This window comes from Letharia columbiana (assembly GCF_014066305.1).
Source record: "Letharia columbiana isolate WasteWater2 chromosome Unknown Sc0000000_s0, whole genome shotgun sequence".
Taxonomy (NCBI): Eukaryota; Fungi; Ascomycota; class Lecanoromycetes; order Lecanorales; family Parmeliaceae; genus Letharia; species Letharia columbiana.
Window position 1 is genome coordinate 172,721 of NW_023501036.1, and position 19,780 is coordinate 192,500.

At 45.9% G+C, this 19,780-nt stretch overlaps 4 protein-coding genes across 4 annotated transcripts; 1 reads left to right on the forward strand and 3 right to left on the reverse strand.

Annotated features, from left to right (window-relative positions):
- Positions 1-659: 659 nt before the first annotated feature.
- On the reverse strand, positions 660-1,334 carry HO173_000062 (uncharacterized protein; the record flags this gene model as incomplete). The annotated part of the gene is made up of 2 exons (XM_037302013.1): positions 660-1,129; positions 1,208-1,334. The coding sequence occupies 2 exons, from the start codon at positions 1,332-1,334 to the stop codon at positions 660-662; spliced, it is 597 nt and encodes a 198-aa protein (XP_037170592.1).
- A 6,233-nt stretch (positions 1,335-7,567) lies between these two features.
- HO173_000063 (uncharacterized protein) lies at positions 7,568-16,930 on the forward strand (the record flags this gene model as incomplete). The annotated part of the gene is made up of 12 exons (XM_037302014.1): positions 7,568-8,056; positions 8,117-8,206; positions 8,256-8,313; positions 8,366-8,699; positions 8,751-9,279; positions 9,326-9,887; positions 9,939-12,453; positions 12,603-12,982; positions 13,030-14,789; positions 14,838-15,161; positions 15,231-15,980; positions 16,757-16,930. The coding sequence occupies 12 exons, from the start codon at positions 7,568-7,570 to the stop codon at positions 16,928-16,930; spliced, it is 7,965 nt and encodes a 2,654-aa protein (XP_037170593.1).
- Positions 16,931-17,092: 162 nt separating this feature from the next.
- Positions 17,093-17,881, reverse strand: HO173_000064 (uncharacterized protein; the record flags this gene model as incomplete). The annotated part of the gene is made up of 1 exon (XM_037302015.1): positions 17,093-17,881. The coding sequence occupies one exon, from the start codon at positions 17,879-17,881 to the stop codon at positions 17,093-17,095; it is 789 nt and encodes a 262-aa protein (XP_037170594.1).
- Positions 17,882-18,431: 550 nt separating this feature from the next.
- Positions 18,432-19,442, reverse strand: HO173_000065 (uncharacterized protein; the record flags this gene model as incomplete). Its single annotated transcript, XM_037302016.1, has 2 exons — positions 18,432-19,380; positions 19,435-19,442. 2 exons carry the CDS (start codon positions 19,440-19,442, stop codon positions 18,432-18,434), a joined length of 957 nt encoding a protein of 318 aa, XP_037170595.1.
- Between the last annotated feature and the right edge of the window lie 338 nt (positions 19,443-19,780).

A 19,780-nucleotide genomic window follows, 5' to 3' on the forward strand; every position in this document is an offset into this window, starting at 1 on the left:
CCTATCAGGCCCTGAGGTACCTCATAGAAGTCCTTGAATCTCAATCTATGCGCTCCCAGAAGAGAGAAAGTAAAGGCTAAGGCTGCTACTACACCTCAATAGGGTGCGAACCCCCAATATCGGCCACAGGCCCGAAGCAGATCTAAGCGCATTATTCACTTCAGGCATCCTTTCAGATGAAGTTGTTGGTGGTGTAGGAGACTTGGCGCCTAGAACTTCGCGTGCTGACCTCCGTATTCAAATGAATTAGCCCAACCGAGATGCCCACCGGGGTCCAAAGTGAGCGTACATGTAACGTGATCCACGAATTGCTCTGATCGTGCGTTCGTGAGATGCAAATTGGAATTATCAACTATAATATTAGGCGTTTGCGGGATGCAAATTCGAGTACTCGATGTGACTTTGCATGCTTGAACACCGTCAACGACATCTTCCAAGTGAAGACCCCGAGGCATGAAGGAGGACCAGAGTATCGAGACCTTAGAGACAAGCAGCTTCCCTTGGAACACATAAACGGGAAATAATACTGCCTTCGGCCGGTACGACGAAGAGCGAGAAGAGAGTGGTGCTTGTTCAGGTGAACGTCACAAAGGGGCATTATCATGGCGCTGTGCCTGCATCACAGCTTCGGATGACAGAACGCAAGACCCACTTAGACATCACTCCTTGTTCAAAACTTCCACCATCTTTTGCGCTATCTGTGCCCACATGCCTCGCTCGCTAGAATTGGGCACTTCATGCCCGCCTTTCCATGAGTATACTGTCAAGTTTCTTTCGTCCACAAGCCCCTCGGTCAAGGCAACGAAGTGTGCCCACGGATCGCTCTCTCCACGTACGAAAAGTGTGGGGATCCGAACCAATGGTATTCCAGAAAGCGAGACATCTAGCCTCCTGCGCCCGCTCGCGTCGAATGGTGGAAATGGAGAAAGAAGCACGAGGCACTGGACACTAAGTGGGCGGTGGAGGAGGGTGGAGAGAGCTGCGGCCCCGCCTTCAGAATGCGCGAATATGACGTCCGGTTTGTTGGTGCTGACCGAAGAGGCTATAAGCTCTGCTGCGGCAAGGACAGAAGATGGGGAGTCGCCATCCCAGTGTCTATAGAATGGAGGTGAGAAGAACTCGGCGACTCCTATTGCATGGCATTAACAGAAGTACTACGAAAAGCAGTCATAAGTGTGAGGGATGGAGAGCGATCGTGGGCCTTTACCTGGATATGGTGTTGACTCTACATGGCCCTGTAGGTAGGTAAAGTCGAGTCTAGCATCATCACCCATAACCCGGCGCAGCTCTTGCTTTAGCGGAGCTATTGGAGAAGGACTTTGGTCAGCAACCATGCTTTGGTCAACATTCCCTCAGCGGCATAGGACCTCCGACTGCTCGAGTGTTGCGCGCATACCAGCTTGTGACTTTGTTACCTAGACAGGATTACGTACGATAATCAATCAACGGGTTCTTGCCGCAGATAAACAAGGTATGCTTACATTGGAATTGGACCCATAGCCGTGCAGACAAAGTACTCGCATATTTCGATCTTTCTATTAAGTCTCACGAGACTCGCAGCAAGGTCTATTCTTCCAGTGGTTTTAGCATTGGTAGCAGGATTTTTTTTCTTTTTTTTTCTTCTTTTTTTGGGAGCTCAGTGGAATCTTGGGGAACGAAACAGAGAGCCAAAAAAGCGCCCGAGGATTCTCAATGTAATCGTGCCACGCTCTTAGCTCGTTCGTCGCTAGTGACCGAGCTATGTTTGGGTGGATGGCATGTTGCCAACGAGCTTCGGAGTAATCCAAACGCGGCGCGAGTCCCGCAGGCCCCCTGCATTGGAGCCGGCTGGCCAGATGACCTCAACGCTTTCCGGAGATTCGAAGGTACAAGAAGAGTTTTAGCAACGATGTTAAAGAAGAAACAAAATTGCAAAGGGTATTACGCATTGAGTACGACAGCTAAAGTTCTCACTGCCAGGCTTGGCGTTCATCCTGGTCAGTATTCGAATCAAAGACAAGTAAGCACAAGCTACTATTTCCCGCATGTCTTCAGAGCTTACGGCCGTTTATTCGCATCAGATCATTCAAGAAAAATAGAATCCGACAATGCGGACGCTTTAAGCCTTTGATTGCTCGCAGAACCCTATGTGCCGCATCGCGAAGTTCTCTGACTATTCTATCTCCTTAGTGATTTCGCAGAGTTGCATGAGGAATACCAAAACGGAAAAAGGATTGGAAATCACCACAAGGCTACGCATACCCATCCCCAATCAAAGGGCTGCCTTACGGCCAAGCAATGAGCGTTACAAGCTGTCCGATGAATGCCTCAAGGCGACACGAATGAGGTTTGCATGGCCTCACCATCATGCTTGATGCCCGAGCGTTAAGTGCTTCCATCTCGCACGCAGCAGTCGCTAACTCCAATATGCATTGTAAGAAAGTGTGAATGTCAAGATTCGATACAACTTGGAGCGTATCTGCCAAACCTGGTAGCATGGAATCATCGTGGTATTCAGCGCGCAATGCGCCAAAATCACATGTGCTCAACGTCCCTGTGGGTCACATGGGCGTGTGGCACCGGTCATGTGATGATAAGCTGGCCTGAAAACGAAAGGTGTACAGCGCATGCGATAGGTTTACTCACGCTCTTGGGCTCCTGGAAAGCAGAATTGCTGGCATAACATGCACTGATCTGCACCAAAATGCTCCGAGCCGTCCACTTGCGCCTCGATTCCATTAGCTGCCTTATCTCACGTCGTCAAGGTTGAGAGGGTACATGTTCATGCCTAGGTTTTGATTGATTGATTACATCATACTACCCTGAAGTCTTACCTAGTGGCCGACTATGCGAGTTACGTAATCTATCTGATCCTTTCGGCCAATTATATAGTCTTAAATAAATAAGACTATATAAGTCATCGTCATAGTTCTACGTCTTAGATACTTGATCCTTAAGAAGAGGTATATTCTATATCGTCGAGACCCTCCCGTCTTAATTATATCCTTCTTTTTAATCTGCAAATCTGAAAAGTTCCTTTCCGCACGATTTCCGCCGGGTCCGCACCATAAGCACGATTTAGCACGATTTAGCCTATTAAGCAGACTTTGCCTATGTCCAACCCTTTCCGCCAGTTCTGCCAGTTTAGCAACTTCAAAAATTTTCAGCAACTTCAAAAATTTTGCGTAATACACTCTAATACACTCTAAGTAAGTATTAGTACTATTCTATATACATATAGTATCAATATATATTATCATCAACATGCGCATCATTGTGCGCTATACCAGAGCATCACCCACGCGACTAATTTCATTGAATCGTCCAATTCCGTAGCCAAATTTGAATTGGCGTTGATACTCGTCGCCGTAGAACCTTGCCGTCGCAACGTCGATCATTAGAACTTTTCTTTTTTCGTGCGTATTGCTGCTAAACTGGCAGAACTGGCGGAAAAGGTTGGGACAGTTGCTGAACCGGCGGAATTTGGGCGGATTCTAATCAGATTTGCTGATCCGGCGGATTTTGTGATTTCCGCGACAAACGCGCGATCAGCAATTTCAAATTTTGCAGGAACTTTTCAGATTTGCAGATGTTTAACCGCCTACTCTAGTAAATTCTTATTATTAATCTTTATTAAAGGCTTAATATTACTTAATAAATTTAGTATTTCTTATAAAGTCCGTTACTATAGAGGCGTAGCGTAGCTTTATTAGCATATTTTTATAAGTAATAACTCTCTCTTTCCCTTCTTCTTTCTTCGACTTATTATATTCCTCGCTTTTTACTAAATAGCCTATATTTATAAAGAATATATCGAGTCGTCTACTTCGCTCCACACTCGTATTCTTTATTCTTTATATTTAATATTCATCGATTATAAAGAAAGGCCTTAAGATTTATTTTCTCGATTTTTATTTATATTATTAGCAACGTCTTAGCGCGCTTAACTCTCGAATATAAAAGTTATATTTATTTTAACGATATTAATTAAATTCTTTTAAGAATACTATCTCGCTTCTTATTAGTTTATTTAATAATCTATTATTCTATCGCGTAATCTCTAATAGCTATCTTAATTATCGATATTATTCTTATTTATATAATTAATAATTAAACTATTTCATTAGTATTTACCTTTACTCTTTTATTATAAATAACTCACTCTCGCTAGTTAATAGCCTTCTTCGCCTTTCTATCTATCTATTTATTATCGTTAATATTAATATATATCGAAATTTAATATAATTCTATTACTATTTTAAGATATCTTAGCGAATTAATAATCTATATAGTCTATATTATATAGATCTATCTTAAATACTTATTTAAATCTTCGATAGCTTAAATTAATATTTAATTATTTATATTTACTATAACTCTATTAAATTATAATCTTATTTAATATATAATTATTATAGTTAGAGCTTAAAGAATATTATATAACTTTATTAAATATATTATATATTAGTCGCTTAAGTCTAAATAGATATTAAAAGTAGAATTAATATCTAATAATATAGCTAAGCTCTTATCTTTTATTAATTTTACTATCGTTTATATATATTATTATATAACTCTTATTAATCGATCTTTTAGCTAGTTCTTTAACGACTTTTTAATTTTATAAATTATTATTTTAGAAGACTCTTAGTTAAAAGCGACGCTAAAAAGCGTAATTTCTTAATCTTATTAATATCGTTATATTTATTTTCGAATCTATTAGTATATCGCTTTAGTAAACTTAGTTTTTATTCTTTTTAGATTTTTTTAGTTTTTATCGCTCGAAATATAGCTTAATAATCTCGCTATATATTAAACTAGTGGCGATTTTAAGTGCTTTTAAGATAATCTTATTTAGTATTATTTAACTAGTAGAAATACACTTTTTATTAAGTATTAAAATAAATATAATCTTAAATACTTTAATTATCTTTTCTTTTCTAAGATTAAATTCTTTATAATAATAAGAGATAAATTTTATTATAGTTAATAGTTCTTTGCTAATATTATATTAAGTAGTAATATATTATTTATAAGATAATTACCGCCTAATAGAGCTATCTTATACTCTTTAATTATTATTCTTATTAATCTAATAATTCTTACTAATATATTAATACTTTTAATAGCTTTAAATCGAATCTTCTTATTATAATAGCTTTATAGAGTTTAAAGTCGATTTCGACTTCTGTAGCGAATAAAGTTCTCGTCTTAATATTTATTTCTTATTAAATTATAGAGGATAATTTAAACTAAATCTCTATTTTCTACTAAGATATAATAGTTAATATTTACTAGAATTAAATTTTAATCTATATTATAATTTTACTTTATATAAACTTCGTCGTAGTTTTCGAGTTTTATGTTTTTTCGATAGAGTCTTCTACTATTAAAAGGCTTATATCGTCTATAAAGCCGATAACTATTATTTCTAAATTAGCGCGATTATTATATTTATTAATAAGATTTAAGTTATAGAAGAGATAAAGTATAGGCGATAGCGATAATTCTTAAGAAATTTCGTTGCTATAAGAGTCTTTAATATAAAATATTCGCTTATTTTTAGTATTATTATTTTATTAAATAAGAATAATTCTATCTAATTAACTACTCTTATATCGTTTTTCGCTTTCGAAAATTATAAAGTAGTCGAGAATAAGGACTTTATTATATATATCTAAAATATCTAGTAATAATATCGTAGCTACTTTATTAGAGTTTTAAATTTAATATATTCTTTTTTAAAAGATAGTAAATACCGTATTTATATAATCGTAATCTACGGCTTTTATATATATAGTTAATAGAGTCTATATATTTTCGTAAGATACGCTATTCTTCTAATAAGAATAAACTTTATTATTTTTTATAATGTTAAGTAAGCTATTAGTCGATATTCTTTAAGATTAAATAATTTTTACTCGACTTCGAAAGAATAATTATTATTAATATTTTAAAGTACTCTAGACGTAGTGTTTATTATATATATATTAAATATTCTATATAGATAAGAGGTAATGGCTTTAGGATCTCCTTGAGAATTAGATTGAGAATCGTATTTTTTCGATACTCTCTTTGACGATATCTACGTTATAATCTTTCTTATCTTATTTATTATAATCGTGCTTATTAGATAGCTTATAAGTATATTATATCAACGCTAATATTATCTAACTCCGCCTATATCGATAGTAAAAGAATATTCTTATAAGAAGATCTGCCTTTAAGCCTAGTTCGTTATATTTTTTTTATCTTTATTAAATAGTAGAGGGAGATACGCCTATATTATAAGTTGTTTTTACTTACTTGTCTTTTTATATTATTTTAGCGACTTATACGCCTTTGCTATAAACTCTCTAAACGTCTTTCTAATAGTTCTCTTATTGTTTTTTTGAGTTCTTAGCGACTTTATACTGTTCTTGTTCCTTCGCGTTTTTTTGCTTCTTTTGCGATTTGCAACGCCTTTGTGTTTCTTCATTCTGGCGTGAATCCCGGTCTAGACCGTGGCGACAACCTGATGACCGGGTGGACTCCTTTGGCCGCTTGGATAGGTCAATAATGGCGCTACTTGTGATCTCGGTTATGCCTTGGTGCAACGACCGTTCACAAGGTAAGTAGAATTTTCTAGCCGGAAAAGTTTCCTAGCGCGCGGGACCTTTCCCGCTGCTCGGAGGGTTTTAACTTTCAAGCTACTGCTGGGTCATACCCTAAAAAGTAGCCTGTACTTTTAACTTGACCACCCTTTGCCCTTAGGAAACAAAACAAAGCAGAACCGAACTCACTGAGACTTGAAGACTCTGATATTTCAAGACTTCGTGATTGCAAACTCATTATCTCATTTGCCACACTGCATTTGCTGCAATAATTTTGTTTGGGATCAATGAAACTATACTCAGCACCTGGACATGTACGAAATCTCCTCTTCAATCCCATCAAATTCCATCCCTCCTTCCATCCCCCCATCCTCATGCTCCAGTCGGGTTTCTTATGCATTCACCTTCTATCCCTCTCATCGCTTATATCCTCCCACCCTCTATCAAAATCCTATCACGCTATACCCCCCAATCACGTTCCTGCTAGTCCAAGAATCTCGGCCGTTCTCGTGCATATGCATGGCCACCCATCGCACACCATCTTCCAAACAGGTTTTCTCCAGGAGTGGATCATCAGAGGCGTCATACCAAAACACTTGATTGCAACAGCGACTCAACATCGTGCTCGCTGGGTCTAAAGTGTCCTGTGCTTGTGGACCTTCCAATTCCAGTCTTCAACTTAGCCAACTAAGAGTTATCTTGCCCCGAAATAGCGCTCCCCGACCGCATTTGGTCACATTCGGATCAGGAACCCACGCTGGCATGCATCGAGGACAGGATTATAGACGTGGGTCGTCCGCCGACTTCTCTCATCCACTCATTTGTGTTCAAGTTGAGTCGAGTCGGAGAATTCTCTACGATGGACACTGGACAGGTGCTTCAGAGGACATTCTTGGGCTTTATGATAAGCCTACTGCTGAGGTTTAATGCTTTACGACACGCTTCCGCTTCAACACTAGCAGACAAGACAGCCGTCAGAAATTTCCTTCGCTCCAATGGATGTGATACTGCGCAACGGCTTTTCCGAAAATCAATTGAAAGGCGTGGATCGTGATGCCATCTTGATGGCTTATGGGCAAGACCCCACAAAAGCGTCCATGCCGAAGTCCACGATTGATGGAGTAAAGCCACCAGTTGTGCTTTTCCAAGAATCATCTGCTGTTGCGGAGCCTAGAGATAATTTCCAGAACATCGATACCAACGGGGATCTCAGGGAAGAGCTCAGACCTGCCTCTACCAACGTCAACGGGCGCCAAGGCTCACAACATCGTAGAGCAAAAGTCGCATCGCCAATTTCAGCTCCGGAAGATGGAGTAGTTCCGATTGCCATTGTTGGAATGAGCTGTCGTTTTCCTGGTGGTGCTAGCGACGTCGAAAAGTTCTGGGAATTGGTTTCCGAGGGTCGCTCAGCTTGGTCGGAAGTTCCAAGAAGCAGGTTCAATGTTGATGCATTCTATCATCCGAACTCCGACCGTACTGATTCTGTAAGTCTTCGAGCGCTATATGGCTTGACATGGGGGACAAATCGCTGGCTAATAATTTAGACGAATACCAAAGCCGGCCATTTTTTACAAGGAACAGAGCACAGTCAGTTTGATGCTTCTTTCTTCAACATAAGCCCAAATGAAGCCAAAGTAAGACTCGGCTCTACTGTGGAACTCGAATGGCCGCTAACAAACGCAGGCAATGGATCCAAGAGCCCGGATGCACCTGGAAGGAGCCTATGAAGCTCTCGAGAACGGTAATCTTTCCCAAGTATGCAATAAAATGACAGGCCAATGACGGCAAAATAGCTGGTATCCCACTCTCTGAAGTTACGGGCTCTGACACTGCAGTGTTTATTGGGGCCTTCGGTGCAGACTACGGTGATCTAATGGCCCGAGATCCCGGGATCGTCCCAGCTTACAAGCTGACTGGCCTGGGGGTCTCGCTTTTTTCCAATCGCATTTCGCACTGGTTCGACCTAAGAGGACCATCGGCAACAGTAGACACAGCCTGTAGCGCCTCTACAACTGCGCTTCATATGGCCTGCGAATGTCTCCGAAAGGGTGACTCCAAGATGGCGATAGTGTCTGGAGCGAATCTCATGCTCGATCCAGATATCATGCTGGCCCTCAGCACCTTAAAGTAAGCACTCTTGGTAAAGGGTCACCACGCTTCCAGTTCTAACATTTTAAGGTTCCTGAGCCCCGATGGAAGAACCTACATGTTTGATCAAAGGGCGAACGGATACTCAAGAGGTGAAGGAATAGGCACATTGGTCATCAAGCCTCTATCAGAGGCACTCCAGGCAAACGATCCAATCCATGCTGTCATTAGAAATACTCGGACGAACCAGGATGGCCGAACCCCTGGCATCACAATGCCCAGCCAAGAGGCGCAACGATCGCTCATACAGACCACTTACCAAGAGGCTAGACTCAATCCATTTGAGACCGATTTCTTTGAGGCTCATGGAACTGGTACGCAAGCCGGAGACCGGGCGGAAGCCGAGGCACTATCATCTGCACTTGGCACAGCATCTCGACCCTCGGAGAAACCCCTTCATGTCGGGTCCATCAAAACACTTCTTGGCCACACGGAGGGTTGTTCTGGTGTCGCCGGTGTCATGCATGCGGTGATGGCTTTGAGGAATAAAGCCATCCTGCCAAACTGCAACTTTGAAACTCCCAGTGATCAGATAAACTTCGATGCATGGAAAATCAAGGTTGGTGAGCTGTGCAAAGAAGCATGGGTGATGCTGACCTGTCTAGGTTCCCACAAAGCTTGAAAGCTGGCCTACAAATCATCCACGTCGGGCCTCGGTCAATAGCTTTGGCTATGGTGGCTCTAACGTTCATGTCATTCTAGAAGAAGCTCCAGAACAAGTTAGTAACAGAATGGACACCAACGGCACCATGGTGAAACCCGATGCCGACTTGGTGCACGGGCGGAAGATCTTGTATCTTACTGCTAACGACTCAGGCGGGATTGAAAGGCAAGCCAGGCTACTTGCAGCATATCTCCATGGTCGTGTTGGCTTAGGACCTATGAATGATCTGGTGTACACGCTTTGCCAACGGCGATCCATACACAAGCACAGATATGCACTTCAAAGTGATTCCCTTCAGGGATTTCAATCGATCCTCAAGAAAGTGAAGTACAATCCTCCAAAACTTGGCGGATTCCGGAAATTGGCTTTCGTATTTACTGGCCAGGGAGCTCAGTGGCCGAAAATGGGTTGCGAGCTGTTGGCTGCATACCCTGTCTTCAAAAATGCGTTCCAAGCCGCAGATAAACACATGGGCAGTCTCGGCGCTACGTGGTCTCTATTAGGTATATCCAGAGTCTTGTAAATCCATTGACCTGCTTTGACCAAACTTACAGATGAAATTCACCGAGAGGCTGCTGAGTCAAAGGTTGACGAGGCCTTTATCAGCCAGCCCCTATGCACAGCTTTTCAAATTGCCCTGATCAACCTGCTCCAATCTTGGGCCATCAGACCTAGCATAGTCGTGGGTCACTCCAGTGGCGAGATTGCTGCTGCTTACACCGCAGGAATGCTGTCGCTCGAATCTGCTATTAGTATTGCATACTATCGCGGCAAACTAAGCTCGCAACTTATTCCCGAAGATGGGACTCCTAAGGGCGGAATGCTTGCGGCTGGACTCTCTGCTGAAGACGCAAAATCCTACATTGAAGGCGTTGACTCGGGTAAAGTCACGATTGCTTGTATCAACAGTCCAAAAAGCGTCACGCTCTCAGGGGATGTGGCGGCTATTGACGAACTTCACTCCAGGTTCGAAGAGAAGAGACTGTTTAGTCGCAAGTTGAAGGTTAATGTGGCTTATCATTCGGTCCACATGAAGGCTATCGCAGAAGAATACTCCAGATCTCTGCGTGGCCTGGAAATCCAACCTCGACATCACGGAGTGAAATTCTACTCCAGTGTCTTCCCGGGTATTTCTGTGGAGACCAACACAGAATATTGGGTCCAAAATCTTCTTTCTACCGTTCGGTTCAGCGAGGCGATGAAAATTGTACTCGAGTCGCAGACTGAGCACGATCTCGCGTGCATCGAAATTGGACCCCACTCCGCCCTAGCCGGCCCTCTCAAGCAGATCAGTCAGTCGTTGTCCGCAGAAGCAAAGGCAGAATACTTCCCCTCCATCCTGAGGAACGAAAACGGTGTCGAACAAGCCTTGAACCTTGCTTGCAATCTATTTAACAATGGCTGGCAGATCGACCTCGCCTACATCAATTTTCCATTTGGCATGGCAGGACTCCGAGTGCTGACAGATCTCCCATCTTACGCCTGGAACCACAGCACCCAGCATTGGCATGAGGGAAGACTGTCCAAAAATTACCGTCACCGCACGAATCCGCCTCACGATCTCCTCGGTACGCTCCTGGATGACTCCAGCGATCTTGATATGCGATGGACTAAGCACATACGTCATTCGGATCTTCAATGGCTCAAAGATCACGTCATTGGGTCTGAGATCCTCCTTCCAGCCGCTGCCTATCTCGCGATGGCCATGGAAGCAGTTGGTCAAAAAGCGTCGATCAGCGGTCTGTTGGTCCAAGGGTATACGCTGCGCGACGTGACCTTCTCCAAAGCTTTGGTAGTCCCCGAAGCCTCAGATGGGGTCGAGGTGTCACTCATCCTGGAGCCATTCCGGCAAAGTTCTGCTGCAGCTTCTACAAATTGGGACGAGTTCCGGGTTATCTCTTTTGGGCCTGATAGAAAAGCTTATGAACACTGTCACGGACTCATCAGCATAACCCACAACCCAAATTTCAACTTCTCTTCTAATGATGAGACTATGCTAGCCATGATGCGCCATGACAAAGACATGAAGCCAGAGCTTTACAAGCAATGGCTATCTCAAGCTGCGTCAAGTGGTAACGAGCTGGGCTCGTCATTCCAATTAGTCTCGGAATGTTGCTTGAAGGGTGAATATGGCTTCTATAATCTACGCGTGCCTGATAGATCTGGCTACGAAAGCCCCCTGACCATCAGCGTTCCCCTTATGGACTCCTTTCTCCAGATCACAATCTTGGCTCATGCCAATACGGCCCGCCCACTGGAAGGCACAATAGTCCCTACTTCGATTACTGAGCTGGCTATTTCATCGTCGATTGGCCGGGAGCCTGGCCATGTGCTCTACTCTCGTGGTTCGACCACGGAATTGGGTCCAAGGAACTTCGAAGGTCAAGTCATCGTAGCCCAGGACCGAGGCGACATCTTGGAGCCTGTGGTCCAAATCATTGGAGTGAAGTACGTGTGTATTGCTAGAGACGAAGAGAGCAAAAGCGACAACACAAAGACAAAGCTTTGTTGGGACGTGTTATGGGAAGAAGACCCTGATGACCTATCGCAAAATGATGTTGCGAAGCGTTGGCCGATTAATGAGCTGGCACCCCACGAAATGCCCCAGATAATCATAAGAGAGAGAGCCGCATGGTATTGCCTTCGCTCAGCGCTTGGATCTCTGACCGATACAGATATCGAGAAAATGGCTCCCCACCATCGAAACTACTACAATTGGATGAAGAAAAAAATGGAGCTGGGACAGAACGGCAACTTACCTTTTCAAAAGAATTGTCATCAACAAGAGTGGTCCTCTACTGACGAACATACTGTTGAGAGTACTCTACAACAAGCGGCTGCCTCTGGCGCTCAAGGCTGCATGGTGACTCGTGTGGGACGTAGGCTCTTGGACGTATTAAGAGGAGAGGTAGAACCGCTCTCGTTAATGCTTGAAGATGATCTGCTGAACCGATATTACGCGGAGAGCCCAGACCAAGACCGTGTCTATGAGCAAGCGGCGCGCTTCGTGGGGCTGGTTGCTCACAAAAACCCTAAGTTGAGGGTCCTTGAAATTGGAGCTGGTACTGGGTACGTGATCTCTTGGCTAATCCTTTCAGGTCTATGTTATTTTGCGAGAGGGGAAACGGTGCTAGTGGGACCAGCTTATATTGATTTGCAAGATCTCGGACCTCTTTTGCACACAGCAACCCTAGAAGCTGATTTAAATGATCTAACAGGAGTGCTACGTCTTTCATTCTGAAGGCGCTCGGTGGATATGATAACGACTATCCCCAGTTCTCAACCTACGTCTTCACCGATATCTCGACTGGCTTTTTTGAAAAAGCTCAGACTAAATTCAAAGCCTGGGGAAGTCTTATTTCTTATAAGCCACTGAACATTGAAGATGATCTGAAAGTGCAAGGATTTGACGAGAGCGAAGGGTACGATATCATAGTCGCTGCTAATGTTTTACACGCCACTCACAACATGCATCACACCATGAGCCAAGTAAATAGGCTGCTCAAGACAAACGGAAAGCTTATTCTGGTGGAGGCGTTCGCAGGTCGCCGGATATACGGGGAACTCATCTTCGGACTGCTTCCGGGATGGTGGATGGGTAAGCGGTAGATTATCTTTGCCTCAATAGTGCTGATCTCTTTGCAGGCGTTACCGAAGGGCGAACAGACAGCCCACTTCTCTCGGAAGGGCAATGGGCATCTCTGCTGAAGCGTACTGGGTATTCAGGGCTTGATATCTGTCTCCGAGACAGCTTAGATGAGCAATTGTGGACCATGTCGACCATGATCTCAACGAAAGAGAGCGGTAATTCGGGGGTTGATCCCTTCGACATTCGTATCATATACGACACACCCCAAGAGCGAGACCTTGTCAATATCTTGGCCAAGAACGTCGATAGATTCTCGAGCACCAGACCTCTGATCTCGGCTTTATCGGAGACCGATCCTTTGGAGCAGCTTATCGTCGTTGTTGATCATGCAAGTGGTTCTCTTCTTCTAGAACTTAATGAGAGAAAGCTCGAGATTCTCAAATCAATCTTTGCCCAAGCCAAAGGCGTCCTATGGATTACATTTGGCGGCTCAGGTAATGGCAAAAACGCAGGCGCTGGGGCTGTTTCGGGCATTCTCAGAACACTACGGTCAGAGAATGGTGGCATGAACTATGTTGCGTGCGACGTAGAAGCCGAGGACTTCTCTAAGCCAGAGCTCGCTCAAACCATCTCTAAGGTTTTTGCAAAGGCATTCAGCAAGTCCACCATGGATCTCTCGCCGAAGGACTTCGAATATGCCATATGGAACGGGCGAATAATGATCCCTAGACTTGTGGAGGATAAGCTTGCCAATAAAGCTATGATGACACTGCCCTCAAAACGCGAGCCAGAAGAACAATGCCTATGGCAAGAGCATAGCTGCCTGTGTCTTGATATGGGCCAGGTTGGGCTTCTGGATACTTTCCAATTCGTCCACTCCGAAAAATGCTCAGGTGAAATACAACTTGACGAAGTCGAGATTGAGGTCAAGACGGTCGGTCTCAACTTTCACGATCTCCTTATCGCAACGGCTCAGCTGCCCGATCCGAACGGATACGGGGTTGAATGCGCAGGTATCATTACCAAAATTGGGAAGGCAGCGCATCATCTTAAGGTCGGTGACAGAGTCTGCGCAATCGCCCCTTCTAGCTTTGCCAATCGTGTCAGAACACCTCAAACCCTCGTCAGGATCATGCCGGACAATATGACTTTCGAGGTTGGCGCTTCTATTCCGTCTGTGTTCACGACATCCTACTATTGCATTCATCACGCGGCCCGCCTGCGAAAAAATGAGTCTATTTTGATACACTCCGCGGCGGGTGGTATAGGTCAAGCTTGTATCAAAATGGCGCAGCTTGTGGGCGCAGAGATCTTCGTCACTGCAGGGTCGCCAGCCAAGGTGGACTTTCTCGAAAAGGCTTTTGGTCTACCCCCAAGCCATATCTTGAACTCGAGGACTCTCGACTTCAGGCACGAAATCATGGCCCTGACGAAAGGCAAAGGGATTGATGTCATAATTAACTCCTTGGCGGGAGACGCCCTTCGCGAAAGCTGGAGGTGCTTGGCTATGTTTGGACGATTCATAGAACTAGGTAAGAGAGACGCCGTGGATAACAGTAGACTCGACATGGCGCCTTTCGAGAGATCGGCCAGCTTCATTTCCGTGGGTTGGGATCATTTTGGCAACCACCGACCAGAATTCGTTGGCAGTGTTTTACAAGAAGTCATGGATCTATTCGCCAACGGCACTCTGACTCCACTGGAACCAATCACTATCTTCCCCATGTCGGAGGTTGAGCCAGCGTTCAGGTTCATGTCTTCGGGAAACCATATGGGCAAGATTGTTGTCACAGCTGACAGAGATTGCCTTGTTAAAGTACGTAAAAAAGCGGATGTTCGTTTTGCTGCTGACAAAGAGACGCAGGTTATCCCTCAACTACCGCCACCTCTCCAGCTTCGTGCTGACGCCTCGTATCTCCTTGTCGGCGGACTTGGCGGCATTGGTGTAGAGATTGCCAAATGGATGGTAAATGAGCTAGGCGCTCAGAGCCTCATTCTAATCTCAAGATCTGGCATGGACGCAGCAGGAGCAGTAGATACCGTCGAGGCTCTAAGAAAGCCAGACGTCACTATCACAGTGCGTAAATGCGATGTAGCAGATAGAGAAAGCCTTTCAGCAGTGCTTCATGATTGCGCTCAGACCTTACCGCCAATTCGAGGCGTGGTCCAAGGTGCTATGGTCCTCAAGGTGGGCCCTGACCTTTCTCCTTTCCTCCCAACAGAACAAGCAAGCGCTTAGCTGACATGATTCATTCAGGACGCGATCTTCCCCAATATGACCCTTACCAAATACAACCAAGCCCTCGATCCCAAGATCCGCGGCTCGCAAAATCTGCACGATCTCTTCTCGCAGTCTTCAGACCAACTCGACTTCTTCGTCATGCTCTCCTCCCTATGTGGCCTCCTCGGTAATGCGTCGCAGTCCAACTACGCCGCTGGCAACACATTCCAAGACGCTCTAGCCCACCACCGCGCATCACACGGCCTACCCGCTCTATCCATTGATGTGGGCAAAGTCGTCGATGCCGGATGGGTCGCGCAGAACCAGGACGTCGTTTCGCGCGGCGTGTTAGCCATGGCCAAGGACATCCGCGTCAAAGACCTCACGGCTCTGATCGAACACCACGTGCGCGCGGGTTCCGGCAGGGCCGCAGCCCAAGTCGCGGTCGGTATCGAGGACTACCCCGCCTTTGACGCACGGTTCTCGCACGTCGGCGCCATCCTCGCGGGCGGCCTTTCGCAGGGGCGCGAATCACAAGCCCAAACGCGATCATTGGAATCGCAGATGGCGGCCGCCGGTCACGACAGCGCACGGCTGCTGTCGGTGATACTGGAGGCGTTCAAGCAGAAGCTGGGGCGGTTGTTGGCGCTGAAGGTGGAGGACGTGCATGAGGAGGATACGATTGCGGGACACGGGGTTGACAGTCTGGTGGCGGTTGAGATTCGGAATTGGTTGCGGAAGGAGGTCGGGGCTAATGTCACTGTCTTCGAGATTTTGAACGGGAAGGTGAGTGTGAGGGGGGTGGTGGAGGGGATTGTGAGGGAGATTGTAAAGGCTTGACCGAAAGGAGGGGAAGGGGGGAAATGCTGGATGATGGAATCTTGTTGAATGTGTCGTATTGCGTTTGCGTGTCTACTTCTTGTAGTTCGGCCTGTCTGACCTCTTGATACACTCATTCCTACGCGGCGAGATCAACCGTCCGTCTCTGCCACAGCCATACAAATTGATAGCTCTCGACTGCACCCCGTCACTCTCATCCGCGTATTTCCAAGCAAGCATTTATCACTCGACACGCCAATCATCCCATCTGTCCCAGCAGGATTATACACCCCACCCCACCAGCAAACCAAAAGCACCCCTCTGCCCACAAACTCCCCAACAGCTCAGAGGCCACATAATGATCGAGACACCGCGCCCGTTCCATCAAAGTCTCTAGATCCGCCACAATCCCATTACATGCCAAGCCCAGTCTGTCCAATCTCCCATTCCGTTGTCACACAACCGCAAAACAGTGTAATTACATCCATCATCCAGCGGACAGGAGACCATACAAGGGCGACCTTTTCCCTTTGAGAACGAGCTCGCTCCCATTTCCGTCTCCAATCTCATCCCTCGTCGAACCTGACGTGAATGCTGGGTCCGAAATACTGTATTCGTGATTCCAGCTGTAGGCCGTGTCTACCATCACGGTTTTGAAGCTGCTGAGCGTTTTGATTCCTTTCGCGACCAAACCCGTTGTTTCTTCCACGAATTGAATGGCGTTCTATGCTAAGTAGGACCAGATCAATAAGAGGTTTGATTCAAGAGTGCGTAAATGCGTTCAGTCATCAACGCAGAATTGGAAATCGCTGGGACTACGATTGCTTCCTGAAGAGAATTGTGCAAGATGGTCAAGGGTCAATTTATGCATTGAGTGCGGGCGCACATCAGTCAGTGAACAGGAATTTGTTGAATAAATAGTGTCTGGGATATAGTATACAGCAGCAAATGAGATCCCCGTCAGCAATCAAAATGTAAATCTTCTCATGTCATCGCGACCCCACTCCAATCTCTCAAAAAGCTTCTCTTCCGCCCAGCATCATTCCAACATGAGAACAACATATCCCTCAGCATCACCCTCAATCAAAGTCCACATACACCCGATTCCAATCCTCGGGGACGGGCTCAAGAGGATGGAACTCAAGATGATGACCCTCCACGCTATCATCGAACGTTGCTGGTCCCAAGCTGCATTCCAAAAACCTCTGCACATTCTGATAGCCCTCCCTATGGTGCGACACCAGCCTCGACTCATAGGGGAAGACGTCTCGGAATTGCTCTTCGGTAAGAAGCCCCTCGAACTCGCTGGCCTGGTATCTCCCAACCACGATCTTGAACACCAAGCGCTTGAAACCAGTGAGGCGTGCGAGCTGGAGGTAGAGTCTATCGCGATCCATGGTATAGGGAGGGGACGCCTCTTTGCCGTAATCGACCGTGACGACGCAGGACTCTCGGGTGGCCCCGTCGCCAGCGAAGCCTGAGATGAGATCGACGTTGAACGGGAAGGCGCCCGAGTTGCAGTCGAGGCGGAACTCCACGCGCGGGACGGAACCTACGGCCGGAGCGAAACGCGCCCAGTTCCCGCCGTGGTCCCAGTCTGTGGGGTCGAACGGGGCGAGGTTGAGTCGGAGGACGGCATGCTTTGGTAGGAGCTGGGATGCCTCTTCGGTGACCAGCTTGCTGATTCGGAGGATGGCAAGGTTGCCGGCCGTGATGGAATGGCGGTAGATTGTATCGCGGAGCTCGCGGGGTAGGTGGAGCCAGGGGAAGATATCTCGCTTTGATGGCTGGAATAGGAGGTTGTTCTCCACCAATGCCTTCCCGGTGTGCGTGATGGGCGTTGGCGAGCTGTTGTTGGTGGAAGACATGTTGTTTTGTATTGTTTACTGGCTTCCCAGTGAAATACTTTTGAGGGTAGATTTGGAACGGTCGAAGGAAAAGCAAGCAGTGTGGGCTATTTATACACGTACAAGGGGTGGCTGTGTCATGGTAAGCAAGGTGTCAACAGATCTCAATGTGGACTTCACAAGGAGCTCGTATATGTGTCCACAGTGATTGGTGTGTTGAAAGTTGCATTCGGAAAAGTTCCACACAACTGGCAGCGCTTACGATGTATCATTTTACTCCGTGAAACATATAGAAGGAAGCGTACAATCGCGCGGTGTATGAGAATGGGAAGAGAGAGGGTACCGATCTGTAACCCAGGAAAAGCATCATGTCTGTAAAATTTGTATGTTCATTAGGGTTCTAGTCCGTCTCCAGTGTCCTTGCTCTAAGTCTCGTACTCAAAGATATCTGGCGAGTAACCCGTAATTAGTAGGAGCTGTGAACTACTAGTAGCTAGAATGTCCTCAACAAAAGCCTTAACGCCCAGAGAAACCGTTCCTGCTATTCCATTGTCCCATCTCCCACGCATCATCAATAGCGCTCTCGTGTTGCACTATCTGTTGGACCATTCTCCTCGGGCTTGAAGTCGCTTGGATGGAACTTTAAATGATGGCCTTTGAGGCTCTTGTCCTGAATCGCTGGTCCGAGCGTGATCTTCAAGATCTCACAAAGAGTCTGGTAATCATCCAAGAGCCACTTGTGAGGGTAGCTGTCCCCAGTCTGGGGTAATAAATGTCCCAGCCGACGCAGGCATTGTTCCTCAAATCTGTAGTCCCTCTGACGCCTGATCTTCACAACCAATGTCTTGAACCCGGTAAGATCGGTGATAGCGTGCCACGCGGTCTCTCGTGCAAAGGTCCCTTCGTCTGGAACACTGTCGTAAACTGCGATATCAAGATAGATGGTGCACGTTTGGCGCGCAACATCTCTGCCGCCGAAGGACTTGATGATGTTTGTGTAGACGTCAAAGTAATCTCCTTGGAAGGCGGCCAAATTAAATTGAAGTTCAACATGCTGGATAGTTGGGGTAGCGTGGATTTTGAGAGCACCTGTGAAGTTGAGGTTCCCTGTCAGCGGGAACGAGGCCGAAGATGTTCGATTGGCGTAGCCAAAGTTCATCCGGAGCACAGCGTTCTTCTTCAACAGGTTCTCCGCTTCTTTGTGTACGAGCTTGTTTGTCCTCATAATGTTGAGGTCTCCGGCCGCGATCAAGGCTTCGTAGATCAGCAGACGTAGCTCGGAAGGTAGCCCGAGCAGAGGAAAATTCGACGGACTTGAGACTTCCAATGATGGTCCTCTTATCGTCTCCTGATTCCCAGTACCTTGGCCAGGAACTGGAAAGTGGCTGTGGCCACTGTCGCAGGGGTCAAGGTTGCTGAAGTTGAAGGCACTGGAGCCGACATCGCTATCATCGCTGAAGTCGCTGGCTCCGCTGATCTCCATATTGTCGAAGTCGGGGTTGCCTATGGAGGACAAAACTCTGGTCTGTGACTGACTTTGTGAAGAGCTTTGGGGCTGGCTTATCGATGAAGACGGTTGCATTCTGCACTTGGGAATGTTAGAAGCGGGCGTCAAAGATGCGGGAAGGCTAAAGGTATAAGAAAGAGGAATTTGGAAGGAATGAAATTCCTCGAAAGAAGAGTACTAGTATAGTAGGTAACTTTCACAGGTATTTGTGCTGAGCTCATTAGACACAAAGACGATGTCTTGGTGTCGAGCGGCTCATTGACCAGGCTCATTGGAAACTTCAAAGCGAGGAAAAGAGCAGGCGCAGGAAGGCAGCAGACGTCTTTGTGCAATTAGTCGTCCCAGTATCAAAACTACACGTCACATGTCCAAATAGAGGCCACATGGGATATAAACAAGTGGTTGGCCATCCT